Genomic DNA, 19,540 nt, shown 5'->3' with positions numbered 1-19,540 from the left:
GTATATACATTGGGAGGACATTTTCGGTCACCATCCAAATATTTTGAACCTTCGAGCTTGATACTCTGGTTCTACCAGTTGTGCAAAGAAAGTAAACTTTGAGTGAGCTTGAAAGTGGAGATAAAGTGTAAGAAATAAGCTGCAGCTGTATTACCAGTGATCTATGGAGTGTACTCCCATAAGGTGACATCCATATGCTAGAGTGGTTATTGTCAGTCACGTTCAGAAGGCTACTATGCAGAGACAACTCTGTTGTCATGAAAGTTCTCTGATTTCTGCCTCCTTTGGGAATCACAGAAGTGACCACCGCTAGGTTGAACGTTCCAATGCTTTGGTGAACTACAGTATATCGTAGTCCTAGATCAGGGCAATTGTTCTCATTTAATCTCTCCAATGTTTCTGATGTCCATCAAGTATTGGAAAACACTAGATGCATATCAGCAGAACCTGTCCATTATTCAACATTGGCCTTCCAGTTTTTCCTGACAGCAGATGTCAGAAGACATAAGGACTGGCAGTTGGACTTCAAGGGTCCTTGTACACTGAGGGAGAAAATCGAAATTTTCTTATTTGCTGGTTTACTCAGTCGTTGGTCTTTCAGGGGACTGTGCTAGGGAATGGGAACAACTGATTAACTGGCAAATTGAATGACAAATGATCATCATCCGTTGGTTAATCATTAGCTGTGTGTACACCGTTCGGTTTCGCATGATCCAACAATTTTTGAACGATAATCATTTTGTGTAAAAGGGCCCTAATTGTCTCAATCTTTTACTTTTGGGAGCAAAGCCGCTGCCGGAGGTGTCCAGCAATAGCTTTCTCCCCTATCTGCATTTAGAGAACATGCAGACTCAACTCAGCAGAGCCTGCATGTCGATGGGGATATCAGGCGAGATCGCTGCTGGATGAACAAGTGTTTGACCAACAGATATCTTGGGTGTATGGCCATACTTTTTCTTCTCCCATTTTTCTCTTTGTCCTTGAAATACTGTCATAATTGCATTATGTATTTAATGACATCAGCGCAGACTATCCTAGAGGCGGCCTTGTTAGCCTAGCATCACAGAAACACACAGACACCTCGAGGTTGACCTCTAAGAAAGGATTATCAACATGGTGCATGTTGCGGTGAATGTGTGCACAAATCTGTGTCTTACTTACCAGGAGTTATTTTAGCTCATTTGTTAGAACTCAATAGGCTGTCAGGCCGGCTTTGTTAGGCTCCCGTTAGTGGTGTTTATGAAAGCATGGGAGGGGCTGACTGCCCTTTGATTCAGTCGCTCTGACATTGTGTTTACAGTCTGTCACTGATGAAACATGTCAGGGGTATTATCATCTGGATGGAAGGAAGACAAAAGAGTCTGAAAATTACCATTTAACTTTATTCTTGAAGGACTCTCTGCTAGAGTTTCCCTTTGATCTTCATGACCCTCGTCACATCTGAAAGGGTTTCTTGAAGTTTATAAATCGGACCCAACGTTCTTGATGGGAAGTGGTTATGAGTATTTAGGTGCCTAGTGCGAGTTATCCATTTTCATTTGCTTTATTTTCAATAGTAAATTAGCTCCTAATATCAACTCGATCCGATCTGGAGCTTGAGCGCCTTAGCTCATTGCTATTCATCTTGTTTACACAGGCAGCAACACCTATGAAGTTCAGAAATTATTTTTTTTATTTTTAAAATTTAGCTTTAGTTTTTATTCTTCATGCAATCTCAGGAAGCGTCGATGGATGAAGATTGCTGTACTGGTTAATATAACACATCTGTATAACAGAATAGTCAACATCGATAATCATCATATATTATAACCACTTTTTTCTCTTACTTTTCAGTTGCCCTGCCTGAACTCCTATGACAGCTACTGCAGTAATCAAGTGGCAGCCAAAGCCCTCCTTGACCACAAGAAACAAGACCATCGAGTACAGGACTTTCTACAACGCTGTTTAGAGTCACCCTTTAGCCGAAAATTAGACTTATGGAATTTCTTGGACATCCCTAGGAGTCGGCTGGTGAAGTATCACTTGCTACTGAAGGAAATACTCCGACATACACCAAATGATCACCCAGACCAGCAGCATTTGGAGGAAGCAGTAAGTGAATGTTGAAAAAAAATTTTGAGGGCCGATGTCTGCCAAATGTCAGGGAATGATTCAGTGAGGATCATGGTCCAATTTTTTCTTCTAAGGGTTTATTCAGGTGGTGCGGTCAAGTCATGTTTTCAAAATATTTACCGTGAAAGTGAAGCAAAGTGCTACGATTTAGCTAAAACTAGCATTTTGACACGATTTCAAGTAAAAAGAAAAAATGTTGCTTGACTGCAGCGTGTAAATAAACTTTAATAAAGTTATCTAATCTTCGTTAAAGCGGTTGTACCAACTGGACAACCTATTGTGTATAGCAAACTTTTCTAGAGAACAGCTGGGCACTGAAGAACTGTTTTGAGATCACTCATCTATTCTACCGCCATCTCCAGTGGAGGAATATGTAGTATTGCACGCCACCTATTCAAATGAATTGGGCTAAATTCAGCTCACAGATTGACCCAATCATTGGGGCTAATCCATATGCGGACATCTTAATGCAGAATTTGCGTCATTAAGTAACATGTTGTCACGTCTGTCCGAGACTGCTAACGAAACTAGAGAGACACACATACTGGAACAGTCTGGACATACGGTAGACTAACGGTAGCTAGATGCAGAAGTGGACAGAAAATAGGAGTACAGATTTGAACGGAACATCCTAAACCTCCCAACTGGACCCGTCTTAAAGCGGAGCACCTATCTGGAAAAGGATGACTCCACTACTTGTGTAAGACAAGTTCCGATGTCAGAGAGGATACAAGGAATATAACTGGCGCCCTCAGTAAGGAGGAGCTGGTTAATATATTATCAGAAAGTAACAGGCTGGCAACCCACCCAGCCCATCAGCTACACAACCTTAATATGGTAACTGATTAGCTTGTAGGATTGATGTAGTGACATCACCCCAGATCTGATCCCGAGACACGGAAGAAACGGTGCCAACGGATCCGTGACACATCTCCTTTCTGTTTTTCTGTGACAGATTGGAAATTAAATGGATTTGTCACAGATCCCATGTCAAAATCCACAATTTTAACAGGGTCCAAGAGCGTGGAAGCTGCCCTCTACAATCGCTTTCTATTTTGAATAGTCCTGACCTCCCTCCATGACATTGATATACCCTACTATAATATATGAACAATTTGCAACCATTTAAGGGTTATATGCTGTATATGATATATTATAGAACAGGAGATAGATACAGAAATGTCCACCAGATAAAATTTTATATTTTACTTTTAAGAGTTCTCAGCTGTAAATATTATCTGACTGTCTAAAAGAATGAAGCTGTTATATAAACACAGAAACTAAAAAGACCATACCAGCTCTCAAGAAATCCAGGTCACCATCCTGTACCTTTCCAATGAAAGCACTGTAGAGTATACCAGGACTGACGTCTCTGCACAATCTGCTAAGATAAATAGACTGCTAAGCTGTATCTGGACAGAAGTTTATTAAACACTGCGGTGTATTTATACCTGGAAAGAGTCTTATCCCAGAATGTCACCATCAGTGGTATTATACATGTGCTTCTCTCAGTATGAAGCCATCCAGCAAGGCCTCACATGCCCATTTCTGCATACCCTTTGCTGTCAGGATTGTTGATTGCTTATCTTGCAGACTGTCATGGAAAGTTTAATACTGTACAGGGAAAATAAACGAGCGGTTAAATAATTCAGTAACTCCTGGCTTGTTCTCTTCTATTTTTGGAACATTTCGGTGCTTATTTCACGCTGGGATGACGTAAATGTAATTGTTCATTCTTTTCCCATGAATTTTATATGTGCAGGATCTCAGTGGATGGAGCAGATTCTAATGCTGTCCCTTATTTTCTGGCAGATTAATATAGCTCAAGGGATTGTAGCGGAAATTAATATAAAGACAGGAGAGTCTGAGTGTCACTATTACAAGGAGAGACTGATTTATCTTGAAGACTGTCAGAGGGACCCACTGATTGATAACTCTCGGGCTCTGTGCTGTCACGGGGAGCTGAAGAATAACAGGGGAGCAGTAAGTAATTCACTCACTATGACACGTTGTATTGTGCACTGAAAACATATAACACAACTGTTCAGTATAACATTCTGTATCATACAGGGAACGGCTTTTTCTTTTAGTATAAGACTCTGTTCACATTAGTGTTTTTTTAGAGCAGTTTGCAGCCATCAAAAATACTGCAACCTCAACGGAAACATAAAAGGGCTCCATTATAAGTTAATTAACGTTCAGTGTAAGCACTGCCATCGACTGAACAATGAACGATAATTTGATTGCTTATCGTTTAGTTTAAGCAGGCATAAAAGTCAAATTACTATTGGTTTGTGTAAACAGGTAGTTTTTCATCTAACAACAACTGCCTGTTTACTGTGAATGGAGGCGGGCAGCTGGAAGCGATTTCTGGCCGCACCACTTCCATTCACTGTGTGATAATCGCTTGTGTGTGCTTAAGCGCCCAACAATCATCTCGTCTAAAAGGACCCCAAGTCAGTGGGGATCAGGATTGACAAGTGCTCATTTAAAATAGATCCGACATCTAAGGGAGCCTTGATGGCTATGCTGATCCATTTTGAAGCATATATTGGCAAATCCTGAAGGACCTCATGGACTTAGCATCAACGGTCCAATATTTATGACCGCAAGAACAGCTCTAATCTTGTCATCAGAACTACAGGTCAGGTTGATGGTAGCCCTGAATGTAATTGTGAACAGAGCCTTAAACAAAGTCTATCAGCTCCTCTGAGTCCAATAAACTAAAGTTTTAGGCTCATAGTAGCTAGGGTGCCGAGTTGGGGAATGTCCCTTTCATACACATCTGCCACTCCATTCCCTTGCTGTCCACCCAGAAAGCCGCCACTTCTTCTTTGCAACGGGCTCCTTATGCGCACATTTATAATGAAGAGGACTAGTTCTGTCATTATGCGCACACATATGAGTAGGCTACTATATACAAAAAGTGGCAGCTTTGAGGGTGGACAGCCAGCAGCCAAGTAGGCAACTGAATATGAGGGGGACATCCTCAGCACCCTAGCTCCTATGATCCCATAACTTTAGGTGCTCATTGCAGCTGCCAGAGTCACTTTAAGGTGACTATACACATTAGAAAGAAACAGGTGGATGGTTGAACATCTGCTGACCAATCAATCATCTGGTGAACAATTGTTTTGCAGACTGATCCATCTACATTTAAGTCCATATTGGCAGTTTCAATTGTTTGGATTGGCTACCCAGTGGCGCTTGTTAACCTCTTTCAAAGAAAGATCTTTCATGGACAATAGTTTCCTGAGGGCAAGCGATCTTTCATCCAACTATCAGGCAAAAATGTGAAATGTAGCAGGTTTCTTTTCAGACGGTGATGGTTTGTCATTGGTTGGCTGAAAAGATCGTTCACCATTATATTTCTTCTGATATATAATTATTCTGTTTCAAATTGACTTTATCAATCATAGACTGCCTTCACACGGGTGCTAAAATCTCACACAAATATGAGCCCCATTCTATTGAACGGGATCATGCACATGAGCGATGTTTTCCTGCATGGCAATGCGATAAACAAATTGCAGCACGTTCTATCTTGCAGCATAATGTTGCATTGCAGACCCCATTGAAAGCAATCAGACAGGAAGAGGTGCAGCAGACCAAGAACCACCCCAATTTTCAGGCTGTGTAGAAGGCCCTGAAGTTTGCTCCCCACATCCAAATGTTATTAGAACCAGGATTTGTAGACCATTGGAGCCGGTTTGATTTTTAGACTTTACCCAAAATAGTTTAGTGTTTTTTTCAAAAACGGGGGTCTTACTCTTTTATGCAAACCTAAAGTAAAATGATTATATGCTGTAAAACATTCCCAGTGATTTCACTATAATTGTCATTATTGACAGATGAAGGTCACGGGGCTCTCAGCACTTTCATGTGACACCCTCCCTCAGATCAAGTTGGGTAATGTCAAACCCGCTCTGTTCTTCCATGGTGCTCATTAAGCCTCTGGCACCCTTGTCCCCTCCCCACAGCCTTTCAACAACTGTGAAGTATTTGACATCGGCCAGAAATGAAGCACTTTGATCTACAAATGTGATCATTTTGTTATTTGTACTGATTACATGATTATTGGCCAGCGATGTTCTTCCAACTCTTCTTTCCCCCCAGCTGCCATTGTTTTCTATAACCTTTCCATTATAGTCAGTGCCATGTGTCACTCACAGATGAAAGAGCTCCAAGAATCTTGTAGGATCCAGTTTCACTCCTAATGCTTGAGCTTATACTTGATATTGAAGGGAACCTCCTGATACAGAGATGATACTCCTGCCGAATCTCATAGTTCATGGAAATATGAAACATCTGCTTATTGCAGGTTCCAGTAGAACACTTACATTTTTTTCTTCTTTATCGTTTCTTGAATGTCCCTTGGCTGGTACTTACCTCTTCAGCAGGCAGTGCTGTACACAAAATACACACCTTGTCCAGGAAGCGGCGAGATCACTTTCCCATAAGGTTTTTTCCCCTCTAATTTCATCAATTTCACTAGTTCCCGGTAAAAAAAAGCAGTTTCACAGATAATGTCTCACTGTAAGAGCTCGTTTACCGGGACGATAGTCCTCTAAACGGTCGCTTACATGAACAGTCCATTTGGATCATTGCACTACATAAACCTGTCCAGCGATCAAAGGACAAAAGAAAACAAAAAACACTTGTTTGCCACCAATTATATATTTTATGTAGATCTAAAAGTCATTGTTTGTTGGTAGCACTTTACCGCATGTAAGTAGGGGACAACCATGCAGACTGTATGGGAACGAACGTTTGTAGGGATGATCATTCAGTCAGACATACGATGTAAACAAACACCAATTGACTTGCTATATTGATTGGCAGTTGTTACAGGTAGATTATCTGCCCATGTAAATGGCTAATAATAATGTCTATCTTACCTAAGATTGGACAGTTTGCTTCCTGTTCATATTTTACTGACAAATTAAAAAAAATGCCACTGAAGAGGATGTGTTACTTACCACAATTGTCATTTCTCTTTCAGAAATTTCATGTGTTCCTCTTTCAAGAAGTCCTGGTTATTACAAGAACTATAACACAAAATGACAAAGTTTACTATCAGCTCTATAGACAACCAATCCCTGTAAAGGATCTTGTAGTGGAAGACTTGCAAGACGGGGAGGTCCGTGTGGCTGGATCGTTACGTGGCGCCTTCACCAACAATGAGAGGAGTGAGTCTGGCTTTGTTGTGAACATTGAGATAAACATGTAGAATTTAATGTTGGACACCTTCCAGCGGGAGTTTTAAGAAAAGGTGGATTACAAGGTAGATAAGGTTAAGTTAGTGATCACTCAAAAGAGCAATTATGGGCAACTATAATCCCGTGTAAACACAGGACACAACGGGGTAAGCAAGCAAGAATTGCTCACTTAGAGTTGCTCGGTTTTCAGGACAGCTAAAAACCAAGTGACTGTCAGCCGATGCAAACAGGCAGTTGTTCATCTATCAACAACTGCCTGTTTACTCTAAATGGAGACGGGCAGCCGAAAGATCTCCGATGCACTCTGCCTCATTCAGTGAAAGATTATCACTCCTGTTTAAGGCCTCAGTCACACGGGCGCATCGGCACCCATACACCGGCACCGATGCGCCCGTGTGACTGCAGGAAGGAGACGGCCGTACCTAAAGACTGCCGTCTCTCTACAGCGCCGGAAGAAAGAACACATGACCGACAATGAAGCCGGTCACATGTTCTTTCCTCCGGCGCTGCAGAGAGACGGCCGTCTCTAGGTACGGCCGTCTGCTGGTGTCAGTCACACGGGCGCATCGGCGCCGGTGTACGGGTGCCAATGCGCCCGTGTGACTGAGGCCTAAAACCGCAGGGGCGACAGTCGTCCCATGTAACAACACCCTTAGTTTAGAATATTCAGTCAGGGGTTATACAGTGTAAATACTATGAAGCACATTTTGCTAATTGATTGTGTTAAATAGCCAAGATTTTACGATTGATTTTGCAGAATTGAAATGGGCTCACTAACAGTAGGATGGGCCATTAGTACGTGATCAGTGTGGGTTCGAACACTGGGACTTGCATTGATCGCAAGAACAAAGGATCTGCAGCTCTCAGTGGAGCGTTGCAAGTTCTCCGGCATTTACTAGACACACAACCACCTTTGTCCATGAGTGCTCGTCTCATATGGCAGCTCAGCCCCATTCAAGTGAATGGGGCTGAGCTGCATCGCTAGACACATAGCACTCAGTGTCTGGCAGAAGTTGAGAGCTCTTTCGTTCTCATGATTAGTGTGGGTCAGACCCCTGGGATATGCTTTTACTGTCAATCACTGTATAGAAAGAGCACCATTATCCTAAACTTGAATCCCTGTTCCGTGCAGTACTGTAACCACTCATTGACGAAGAAAAAATAATGCACCAAGAAGTAGTTGTTGGAATCAAATAAAACTTTATGTGTGAATGTAATCATATATGTAAGTGATTACAGTATCACAGCAAAAGGGAAAACTGTACAATTCAGCGGAGGCTCTAGTACCCTGTTGGGCCGCCTCCAGTCCGCATACATGATGAGGTAAAGTTGGCCATACAGTCTCCATACGTTATCCTGCGACACCTTTGCCCACAGATGGTACAACTGGACCACTAGATCCTGCACACTTGTAGGCTGTAGAAGCTGATTTGCCAGCTGCTCCCATAAATGCTCGATCAGTGATAAATCTGCCAACTGGGCCGGCCAAGGAAGTGTGGCTGTTCTGTTTGTTGGCAGAATTATCCTGTTGGAAACCCTGCAATAAGAGGCAACATATGTGGCCACAGGATTTTCTGCACATATTGCTTAGCTGTTACTGTCCCTCAGTCACTACTACGGTAGTGGGGGCAGACTGCCGTATGCGATGGCTTCCTAGATCATCACACCATCAGTTGGGGAAATGTGTTGCTCCACAGGAAAGGCAGGATTGAAATGTTCACCATGAGGCCTCCATACTCCAACACTATAGTCATTGGCTCCCAAACAGAATCTGGATTTGTTGCTAAAGACGATATGGTTCCAGGCCATAGCAGTCTAGGTTTCTTGTTCACGACATCACTGCAAACAAAGGCAACGGTGTTGAAGTGTTAATGGCAGGACATGTAATGGGTGCTGTGACATCAAATGTCCTCCTGCTAAGCGCCTGGAAATGGTCCTGGGAGAGAAAGGGTTCTGTGATTATGGTGCCACCTGTGACTGGATGGTCGACAACAAAACTGTTGTCTGCGCTTGTTACAGATCAAGCCATCCTCTCTTCTGTTGCTCTGTCTGGGCTGTCTGGAGCGTGTTCATCCTATGTGCCCTCATGTCAGTACTGCTCCTAACAGCTTTGGTCATAACAGCCTAGTTGGTGGGTAATTCGTTGAAACAACCACCCTGCTTCTCTCATTCCAACGATGCACCCCTCTCAAAGTCTAACTGGGCATAATGTCTTTGAGTGCATCGTAGAGGTGTCTAGTGGTCAGCGATCTCTCCACAAGAGGTCAACTACACAAAAGTAGCCTCTGACAGGCTTTTTATAGGACATGAGGAAGAAGCTTTGGCAGAATGCAGGGATGCTAACTAAAGGTAGACTTTTATTGCCCCATCACAGAAAATTACAGGTTTTGGCCAGTAGGCCTTTCTCAAGCCAAAGCTGCTGCTCAATTATACAGATTTTCTGAGGGAGTTTTGGTTTAAACTCCTTTTTCTTTTGGCTTTGCATTTTATAGCCCAACCCAGAGTGGGTAGTCTACTGGTACAACTCTTTTTGCGTCTAGCCTTTTTATAGGACAACAGGCACTTTTATGGCTTCTGGTGGCAAGACCCTGTGTCTAATGAGACCCCAACTGTAATCACTTGCATATCTACCTGAGACGTAACTACATGTTGATTTATTTTGGCAATCTAACATTTCTGTATGCATGTGCATTGTTTGGTTTTTTTTGTCAGGGAGTTGTATGTAAAATAGTAAAAAAAACTTATCGGTTTCTCTTTATGTTTCTATTTGCAGTTAAAAACTTTTTCAGAGTCGGTTACAGGAACGGTCCCCATGCCCAGTCTCATTCTTTTCAAGCAAATGACACTTTCAACAAGCAACAGTGGCTGAATTGTATCCGGCAAGCCAAAGAGTCAGCCGTGTGTTGCGGAGGAGACAACCTGCTCCCTTTAGAAGGACACTTGTTAATAGCTGCAGAAGGCAGCAGTGATCCTCAGCGGGCCACGAGGTTTGAACAAATGGACCACTCAGATAGTATCTCAGACTGCAGTATGGACACGAGTGAGGTCAGCATGGACTGTGAACAGATGGAACAGACAGACTGTAGCATACACAGCAAGCAGGTCGAGAGTGATGTTTGACAGAAACCTGGAATTTAACTGCTTGTTACCTGTACAGTATTTGCATTCCATGTGTGGAGCAGTTGAAGAAGCACTTTTGTAACATTCTTGCAGAGGGCGTCATCACGACTTATAGTATTCATGGACAACCGTACTGTAGCAACCAGCATTAACTGCAAGCTAGAGCTGCACCTAGCCCTCTCTTCTACATCAGCCGTGCATCGGGATAGATTGCATTTATCCAGAAAGTTCCACCGTCATGCTGTCAAGAAGAGTCTCTTAAACTACTGTCTATATATGTATCATATACAAAATATATGTTTACTGTAAAAAGAAAAAATGTTACTATTTTTTTCTAAAGCGTAACATTGTGTCTTAGTACAAACTGCCCCGTTCTGGGTTTCAAATAAGAAAAACCTTGAAAGGACATGAAGAAATGTGTTCATGGCGTGAGTTACAGGGGTTTTTTCTTACAAGTCATGGCATACTGCTAGGGTACACTATCATTTGTTCATCCAGACTCCCACCGCTTCTCAGAATGCGAACTTCTTCACAGTTAGGGAAAAGCACAGTGGTGCCCCGTTAACCCATTGTTGAAGGAGCTGCAACACATGACCCCATTTACTTTGTATGGAGCTGTGCTGTCGGTTCTTGCACAATGGATGGGCAGGAGCATCACAAGGCAGAGGAAAAGCTGAAGGGCCATTTTGCCCCTTTATTCTTGGGATCAGCATGGTCCTAGAGATCATACTCCCACCAATCATAATGTTGTGGCGTACACTAGCAATATGCCATAACATTATATGATGGGAACATCACTTCGATGTGCGTCTGAACAATGTTTCAGTATTCGAATAGTTATTAGTTTGTCATCCAGTTCTAATGACCAAAAACCAGATTCACATCTTCGAAGTATTGTTAAGTTTGTAAAGATGGGACAGTGTACACTCCAGAAACTCTTACAGATTTTTTTTTTTTAATAAAATGATGACATTTGTCCCTTAAAGTGACCTTCCAGGCCTGGACAAAAAGATGGCCACACGCCTTCTCTGACTACCTGATGCACGCTGTACATCATTTTGCATCATTTGTCCAAGACACTACACACTGTTTTAATTGGTCATTAGAGCCCATGTGAGCAGCACTGGCCAATCAACATGTAATGTCATGTCTTAGACGGCCAATGCATACTAATGCACAGTGTGCATTAGACAGAAGCAGTGTGATGATCTTTGTTTGTTTATGGCCAGAGGGTCGTTTTAGTAAAATACACATGGCAAAACGTATGATTTACGAAGCCAAATGCACCAGAATTCTGGTTCACTTTGTGCCAAACAACTAGAATACATGCTATATGCATCAGGTATATTATGTATTTTAGAAACCTTTTGCTTATCACTAGACCGTTTTTAAGAGTGTCTAGAAAGAAGACCATGGCCTAGGAGACTTAAAGGGGTTTACCAAGTTATTTCTTTTATATAGTTTTGAGCACCTCAGACTGTTCCTTTAATTTAGCCAAGATGAATGTAAGTTTACTTATACAGTAAAAGTTGAGTATAAAATAGAAAATCCACATGTATAAAAAGGCCTGAACAGCATATGACCATTAGCATTAATGCTCTAATGCAATACTTGATAATGCAGTTATTTTAGAGTAAATGGATATTTTGTGACTGCTGATGAAATTTAGGAAGAACTTGATTAACACTATAGAACACGTCATAAACATTTAGCTTCACTTACAACAATTGAGTCTGTGATGACTTGTTTAGTTCTATGAACTGCTGTTTGTTGCAGGCAATAATAAGAAAGAGATGAGATCCTTGAAGTACATCACTTCAGCATCCTTTTAAACTTCATACAGCTGACCCGACATGCTGATCGTCCATTTCGATATTACACAAACTCCAGGGAGCTGGCTTATAAATTACAAATATATCATGCTAAAAAACAATAGCCCATAAAGTGCCATCTTATAACATAGCACAATCATTCAGAGGGATGTTTGTGTTGGGCTACAGCCGTATCATTGGAGAGGAAGGCCTTCTGTATAGCTTTAGGGCCCTTTCAGAAGAGTCGATTTATCGTTCGAATGAGCGATGTTGTTCACTTTCGTTTATACAGGCAGATACATAGTTGGCTCATTCAAATGAGAAATTGTGCAGGTTGTCACATTCGCTGTATAAGTGAATGAGAACAAGTGAACAGCGCTGTTTAACTGAACGATAGGTGAACGAGTCAATGATTATTATGTCTGCATAAAATGAACCAGCAAAGGGCTAATTATCGTTGGCGTTCCTTTAGATGGAACAATTAGCGCTCACTTTCGCTCATTAAACAATAATCATTCTATCTAAAAGCACCATGACTGTTGTTGGCATACACCCCCCCCCCCCCCCCCTCTCTTCAGTCTCTGTCCTCCCAGTTTGCCATCTCCTGTACAGCACAGAATAGTTGCTGGTGACCATGGCTATTGCTCCAAGTGTGTGGATGTGGCCAACAATACAGTACATTATTATTAGCCAAGGAGAAAAATGGATGCATGAATTTAAATTCTACTTGAAGACGACTTTCCCTACCGACCAGGATCCACCCATTCATAAAAATGCTAAATGCATCATTGAAGTGGTTTGTGTTTTGCACAGCACAAAAGGGCATGACATAATATTACAAAACTACTTAATACATGTAAAAACACCAATTATGTTTTATATAGTATGTTACTGTCTATTGAACAGGAGTTTATTTATGAGAAATGATGTATAAGCCAGCATCCAGACATACAAGAACACAGTGCTTCTACCTGGCTGAGATATTGGTTACTGGCACCGGACATAGGAACCCCGAGCAAACAAAGATGTGATGATTAGTGCTGAGCCACTGATCTGCCGCCATCATGGAACGTACTTGTCTACAGAACAGGAAAAAAAAGTTATTTTCTATAGGTTATTGCAAATATGTCAATCAGCAATATTGTACATTTTTAACATGTTATTTTTTACTTTTATTTATAGTTTTTATTATGGTGAAAGGTTTGTTGTTTACTGAGCTTTACAATAAGTGTATATAAAATGTGCTGAAAAACACAGAATAACCGCTGTCTGACAGAGTTCTGAGAAGATGTGGCCAATGCATCGTCTTGTGTATTTTTCTAAAGTTATATATACAAATATAAAATATTGCATAATGGCCTCAAGTTACTTTGGAAGCTAAAATAAATCACCTTCAACTTGTAAATCATCTCTTGTGGTTTTACGGAACAGCCAGAGGGCTACAGCCAGGTTAAGGTTGCATCCTCACAGAAATGTAGTGTTTAACACTTTGCAATTCAATTTTGGATTCAGGGTTTCCTAGCGGGCTTTCTCTTTCTGCCATTATACAATGGTGCCATCTGCTGGCTAGAGCCAGTACTGCGGTATGTGACATGCCAGAGAGGCCCCATACAACAGAGCAGCCAGTAATATACAGTAAGAATACCTTGCCAGACGTCTTCTGACATTGAGGGTGCATTCACACGAACGTATATCGGCTCGGTTTTCACGCCAAGCCGATATACGTTGTCCTCGGGTGCAGGGGGGGGGGAGGAGGGAAGAGCCAGAAGCAGGAACTGAGCTCCCGCCCCCTCTCTGCCTCCTCTCCGCCCCTCTGCACTATTTGCAATGAGAGGAGGCGGGACAGGGCAGGGCTAAAGTCCGGGAATTAGCCCCGCCTCTCCCCATTGCAAATAGTGCAGAGGGGTGGAGAGGAGGCAGGTAGAGGGCGCGGGAGCCTCAGTTCCTGGCCCTGGCTCTTCCATCCTCCCCCCCCCCCCCTGCACCCGAGGACAACGTATATCGGCTCGGCGTGAAAACCGAGCCGATATATGTTCGTGTGAATGCACCCTGAAGCTGTACAACCTTCAAAGAGAATGTTGGAAGATGTCAGGCACTGGATTGCAAAGGGTTAAATCTACTAACCATTATGGTTCAGGAAAGAAGTGCTACACAAATTTACAAGTTAGAGTTCATATTAGGCCTCATGTTTATACAGGATGAAGGTGTGTAGATATGTGTCACAACTATATTGTATCAGGTGTGAGTAGGAAAGCGCTTCAGAGGTATTACAAAAGAATATAAGGAGCTTATCTGCCGCAAGCGAGGAGGTAAGCCAAAGTTGAAACCTGCCCGCCAGCACCTGTAGTCCTAACGGATGATGAAACATGAACTTCTTATGCCACGTGGGGCATCCAGTGCGGGTGGAGAGTCGCAGAAAGTCCCAAACATCAAAAGAAATTTGGTATAGACAAAAAACAAAGAAAGAAAAAAATAACTGTGCTCATAAGAGTTGGTGTAAAAAGTGATAACTTATCACTTCGGTTGGTAGAGGAAGGTGAGTTTTTTCTTTGCTGAATAATCTATATAAATGTAGTCCTCTCCTATTATGTTATGCTTGAAAAAGGCTCTCTGATAATTTGTTACCCAAACCTTTTGGATTAAAGTTCTATGCCATTATCCTGTTGGACTCTTGCTGTTCCTGTTTTTAAGGTGTTTCCACTTAAAAGGAAAGGGGGTATTCCTTTTTGGTGATATATACCACTTCCTCAATTAATTGATAAGTTCTCCTCACTTTTACCAACTCTTATGAGCGCAGTTATTTTTTCTTTCTTTGTTTTTACAACTATATTGTGGAATGCTTACAGCAGGTCATTTAAACGGGTTTTCCAGTTGTAAGGTATTAAAGGCCTGTCCACAGGACAGGAGATCAATGGGGGATCAGAGGTGGGGGGTGGGAGGAGTCTGCCGTCTGGGATCTCCAGCAATCGGCAGTTTTCTGGACCAGTGTGCTCCCGCACAGAGACTATTGCTGTAGAAAGCTCACAGCTCTGTTCTCACAGCAGTGGCCACGCTTGGTATTGCAGGCTAAGTTTCTATTGAAGTACATGAGAACTTAGCCTGCAATACAAAGCTTGGCCACTGATTTGGGGACAGAGCCGTCTGCTTTTTGTAAAAATCAGCTTAGTTCATGAGTGCACTAACCAGGAAACAGCTGATCAGCATGTCTCCTGTGTGATGGCTCCCCAATGATCTACTACTGATAGCCTATACTGAGGATAGGCCATTAATAGTTTACAATGGGACACCCTCTTTAAACATTTGATTTCATAGAAGGTTAATTCACTCCATCCATAGTCCTGGTATAAATGAGAAATGGCTACCTATTCGACCACGGTTAAAACTGTTGTCCAGTTGTAAACTATTGATGACATACCCTCAGGATAAATCATCAATAATAGATTGGTGGTGCTACCAGGTGGTGGACCCTAACCAATCAGCTATTCTCTGGGCCAGTGTTCACTGAACAGATTTATGCAGGAAGCAGACAGGTTCCTTTGCACTGCAATGGCACAGTTTGGTATTTCAGGCCAAGTTCCCATTCATTTCAATGGCAACTTACTCTATAGTACTGCCAGACCCTGCTGATTTACTACTGATGACCCATCATGAGAAGAGGCGAGCATTAAGGTCCTTTTACAAGCACAGATCTTTCAAAGTGCTGAAAAATTTAGCGATGTATTTACATAAAGTGTTAATGGATTTCAACATCTTCAGTTGCATGTAAAAGGATCTTTTAATCACATTTTTCTTCCATGAGTTGTTTGCTCAGCTAGGCCTGTGTTAAACACACGCCCAGCTGAGCAAACATCTGCCTGCTGATTCCATTGTTCTACTTGCAGCAGAGTACACAGAGTACTGATTATGTATGCAAAGCAAACACATTCAGTACACTGTTATGGTGCAATCTTTTGAAAGATGAGCAAAATTCATTCAAATTGAGCAAATTTGCTCAGTCTTTCAGCAGCTTGAACGATGGATTTTGAGCAGACTAAAATCCATTGTTAAAATGAAAAGTGCATGATGCCCGCATTTACATGTAAACTATTATCGCTCATTTTCATCCTTTTGAACAAATTTGGAGTGATAATCGTTGCGTGTAAAAGCACCTTTAGTTTACAACTGTATAACCCAGTTGTCATATCACATATTCTAGGCTATCACTTGTACTGGTACCATTGTATAGTTTCTCACCACTCCCATAGCAAGTCTCAACAGGCAGCCATGGCTCCAACTGATGGCTGTACCTATTTACTAAGCAAGCGGCTACCTCCTCCACTTCAGTGACAAAGTCTGTTGCTGCAACCCATGCTGTATCATGGAAGCCTTCTCTGTCTTCTCCGTCTACTTCTCTGTCTAGATGACGATATCGTGTTGCCAAGTCAAGTGGTGCTCAAAGATGATGTCAGTCCAAGGTGGATTACTTAAAGGGCCACTCCAGCAAAAACACATTTCCATCACTGCACCTTACTTTGAACGCTTCCTATGTATATAACTCTCACTTCCATGCTGTGCAGCCTCCACTCTGATAGTTATCAAACACCATTTTGAGTCTTGGATTTCTCCCTGCTTTCTCTTCCAATATGCTGTGCTTGCAATCCCATAATACATCAGCACAGCATCACATGACCAGGTAAAGCCGGTCTACAACCATTTCTACCTACGCAGAGGACAGCTAAAGATAAGCTAAAAACCATAATTACACAGTCAGGGAGGGTGAAATGTCATCTTTATTATAACTCTGATAGGAGCTGTATAATTATCAGCTTTAACTGGAGTTTCTGTCCGCCTGGGAAGAACCTGCGTCATACAGTCCATGCAGTTTCATCATACAGGAATTTTAGTGACTTCTTGAGTGACCTTAGGCTGCCTGTCCACGGGTGGGTTTTCATAGTGTTCCCCGCGATAATCCAGCCGCGGGGAACGCAGTGAAAACTCGCTTTTCCCTGTCCACGAGCGGAGAATCATTGCGATTTGCCGTGGTCAGCCCATCTGTCAGATAGGCTGACAGCGGAGATCCTTCTGCCGGCTCCTGCTCCCAGGCAGCGGCTCCCGTGGCGGAGACCCGCCGCCGGATACCGCAACGCCCATGGACAGGCAGCCTAAAACTAAGTAAATTTCAGGTGGTCACAAATGAGGAGCAGGACTGCAGGGATTTTCAGATAGAAAGGAATAACTAAATAAAGTAACAGTAGACTAAATGATATATTACAAGAAATTTGTACCAAAGAGGCCCCTTAACCCCTTAACGCCATAGAACGCAAGTTCACGTTCTGCCTGCAAGGTACTTAGCTCAACAGGACGTAAACTTACGCCCTGTGGATGGCATGGGAACAGAAGCTGACCCCGCGCCATCCAGCAGTGGGAGATGGCTGTTACTAATAGCCAGCCGCCTGCTGCAACAGCGGGGGTGTACAAGGACAGCGACGCCTGCTGTTAACCTCCTACATGCCACGATGAAGATTGTTGCATGCAAAGGGTTCACAGAGAGAGGGTGCTCCCTATGTGACATCATTGGATCCCCGTGATGTAATCGCATAGGGTTGATTGGTTGCCATGGCAAGAGGATGCCAGATACTGGCAACCCAGCTTGCTATTGCCTAGGATCGCTATTAAAAGCAATAAGGCATTGCAGAACAGAAGTCCTGCAATGCCTTATCATAGCGATCATAACTGCTATAGCATACGTCACCTTCAGGGACATAAAAAGTGTTAAAAAAAAACCCACCCATTTTTGCTAAATGTTTGGCATCATCGTGTCTGTAATGACCTCTACTATAAACTGAACACACTATTTATCCTGCACAGTAAAAACCATGAAAAAGGGAGGCAAAATGCTTATTTTGTTCATTTTGCCCCCCCAAAATGCAATAAAGGTGATTTAAAAAACCCTATGTACCCCAAAATGCTACAAAAAACTACAGCTTGTCACACAAAAAACAAGCCCTGGCAGAGCTTCATCCATGGAAAAATAGGCCGTGTCCTTAAGGCGTTAAGATACATCCTTACCTTGCTAATTCTTCTTATGTTATTGATTTTTTCCTGACTCTTGATCCTGACCCCGTTGCAGGATGCTGCTCCTTTTTTGCCATTTGAACTTGTCGCCTGGTTCCTGTGGTTGTATTTCTGATACCTACTCGTGGCCTGACCCGACTGTGGTTCGGTCTCACCCTTCGACTTGCTGCATCATGTCTGCTAATCCTTTGACAGCCCCTGGCTACATTTCCTGACTTCTCATCAGTTTCTTTGCTGCACTGCACCTGACGCCAGGGGGGTGGCGCCGTATAGAGTGTTTAGACTTGCACCTGAAGTAATTTCCATAGTGGAAAGTAACATTTCAGTTCTCTCATTTCTGTTCTTTGGGCATTTGAAACCCTATAACAACGAAAAACCTAGTATGTGTGTTAGCATTTGAGTACATTTTCCGATAAGCACCAAAAATAATGTGCCTGCAATGTGTCACGAGTGTTGGTGCAACCACAGGTTCAGAATGGCGTAGCAGCTGCCAAATAGGGATGGAAGCCAGATCTTTTTTTTTTTTAAATAAAAAACTTTTATTCAACTAATACCGGCATACTAGTTCCTCCCCACAGGAGAGCTCGGTACTTGAATGCTGCATAAATTTTAACCAGCATTCCATTTAACCCCTTAGTGACCAGCCAATTGCCTTTTTACGTCCTGGCCTGCAGGGCTTAATTCCCAGAGGACGTAAAAACATGCATCACCTGGGAATGATAGCCATGCAGGCTCGGGACGTGCCAGCTCCATGCTGCCAGTTACCGGAGGTAGCCGACAGCATGGAGCTGTCATCCCGGGGCGCGGGACCGCACTCCTTGTCACGCGATCGCTGGTATCCACCGGATACCGGCGATCGTGTTAAGGTCTATGGAAAGTTAAAAACTATTAAAGTTTCAGCTCCCCTTACGGATCAGATCCGTAAGAGGAGCTGAGAATACTCACCCCCGGTCTTCCATTATGTCTGCCGTCTTCCTTCTTCTCCCCAGACCCACCGCCGGTGTCTGTGCATGCGCGCCAGACGCATTACGTCACACGCATGCGCAGAGGGCCGGGACGCCCGGGAAATTTAAAAACGCCCTGCTCCCGGCTAGTATGAGTAGCCAAGAGCAGGGAGCTGTCACCGGGAGCCGCTGTATGCGGTTCCCGGTCACATGATCCCTGCTATCCAATGGCTAACAACGATCATGTAAAAGTTTTAAAAAAGTTAACAAAAAAAAAAAA

At 42.8% G+C, this 19,540-nt stretch overlaps 1 protein-coding gene and 1 long non-coding RNA gene across 5 annotated transcripts in view; one reads left to right on the top strand and one right to left on the bottom strand.

The window, feature by feature from the left end:
• The window catches only part of ARHGEF3 (Rho guanine nucleotide exchange factor 3), a 317,749-nt gene extending 304,082 nt beyond the window's left edge, over window positions 1–13,667 (top strand). For all 3 annotated transcript variants that reach the window (XM_066596556.1, XM_066596557.1, XM_066596558.1), the window contains 4 exons: window positions 1,834–2,091; window positions 3,925–4,095; window positions 7,115–7,301; window positions 10,105–13,667. In XM_066596556.1, the coding sequence (XP_066452653.1) occupies window positions 1,834–2,091; window positions 3,925–4,095; window positions 7,115–7,301; window positions 10,105–10,451 (963 nt within the window). In that variant the 3' untranslated portion in view covers window positions 10,452–13,667. The remainder of the gene's footprint in view (window positions 1–1,833; window positions 2,092–3,924; window positions 4,096–7,114; window positions 7,302–10,104) is intronic.
• Window positions 13,234–19,540, bottom strand: part of LOC136621229 (uncharacterized) — a 36,823-nt gene continuing 30,516 nt past the window's right edge. For both annotated transcript variants that reach the window (XR_010791226.1, XR_010791227.1), the window contains one exon: window positions 13,234–13,341. This is a non-coding gene — a long non-coding RNA (uncharacterized lncRNA). The remainder of the gene's footprint in view (window positions 13,342–19,540) is intronic.

This window comes from Eleutherodactylus coqui, chromosome 3 (genome assembly GCF_035609145.1).
Source record: "Eleutherodactylus coqui strain aEleCoq1 chromosome 3, aEleCoq1.hap1, whole genome shotgun sequence".
Lineage (NCBI taxonomy): Eukaryota > Metazoa > Chordata > Amphibia > Anura > Eleutherodactylidae > Eleutherodactylus > Eleutherodactylus coqui.
The sequence above is the reverse complement of the archived record's forward strand: the minus strand, read 5'-3'. Positions and strand labels throughout refer to the sequence as shown.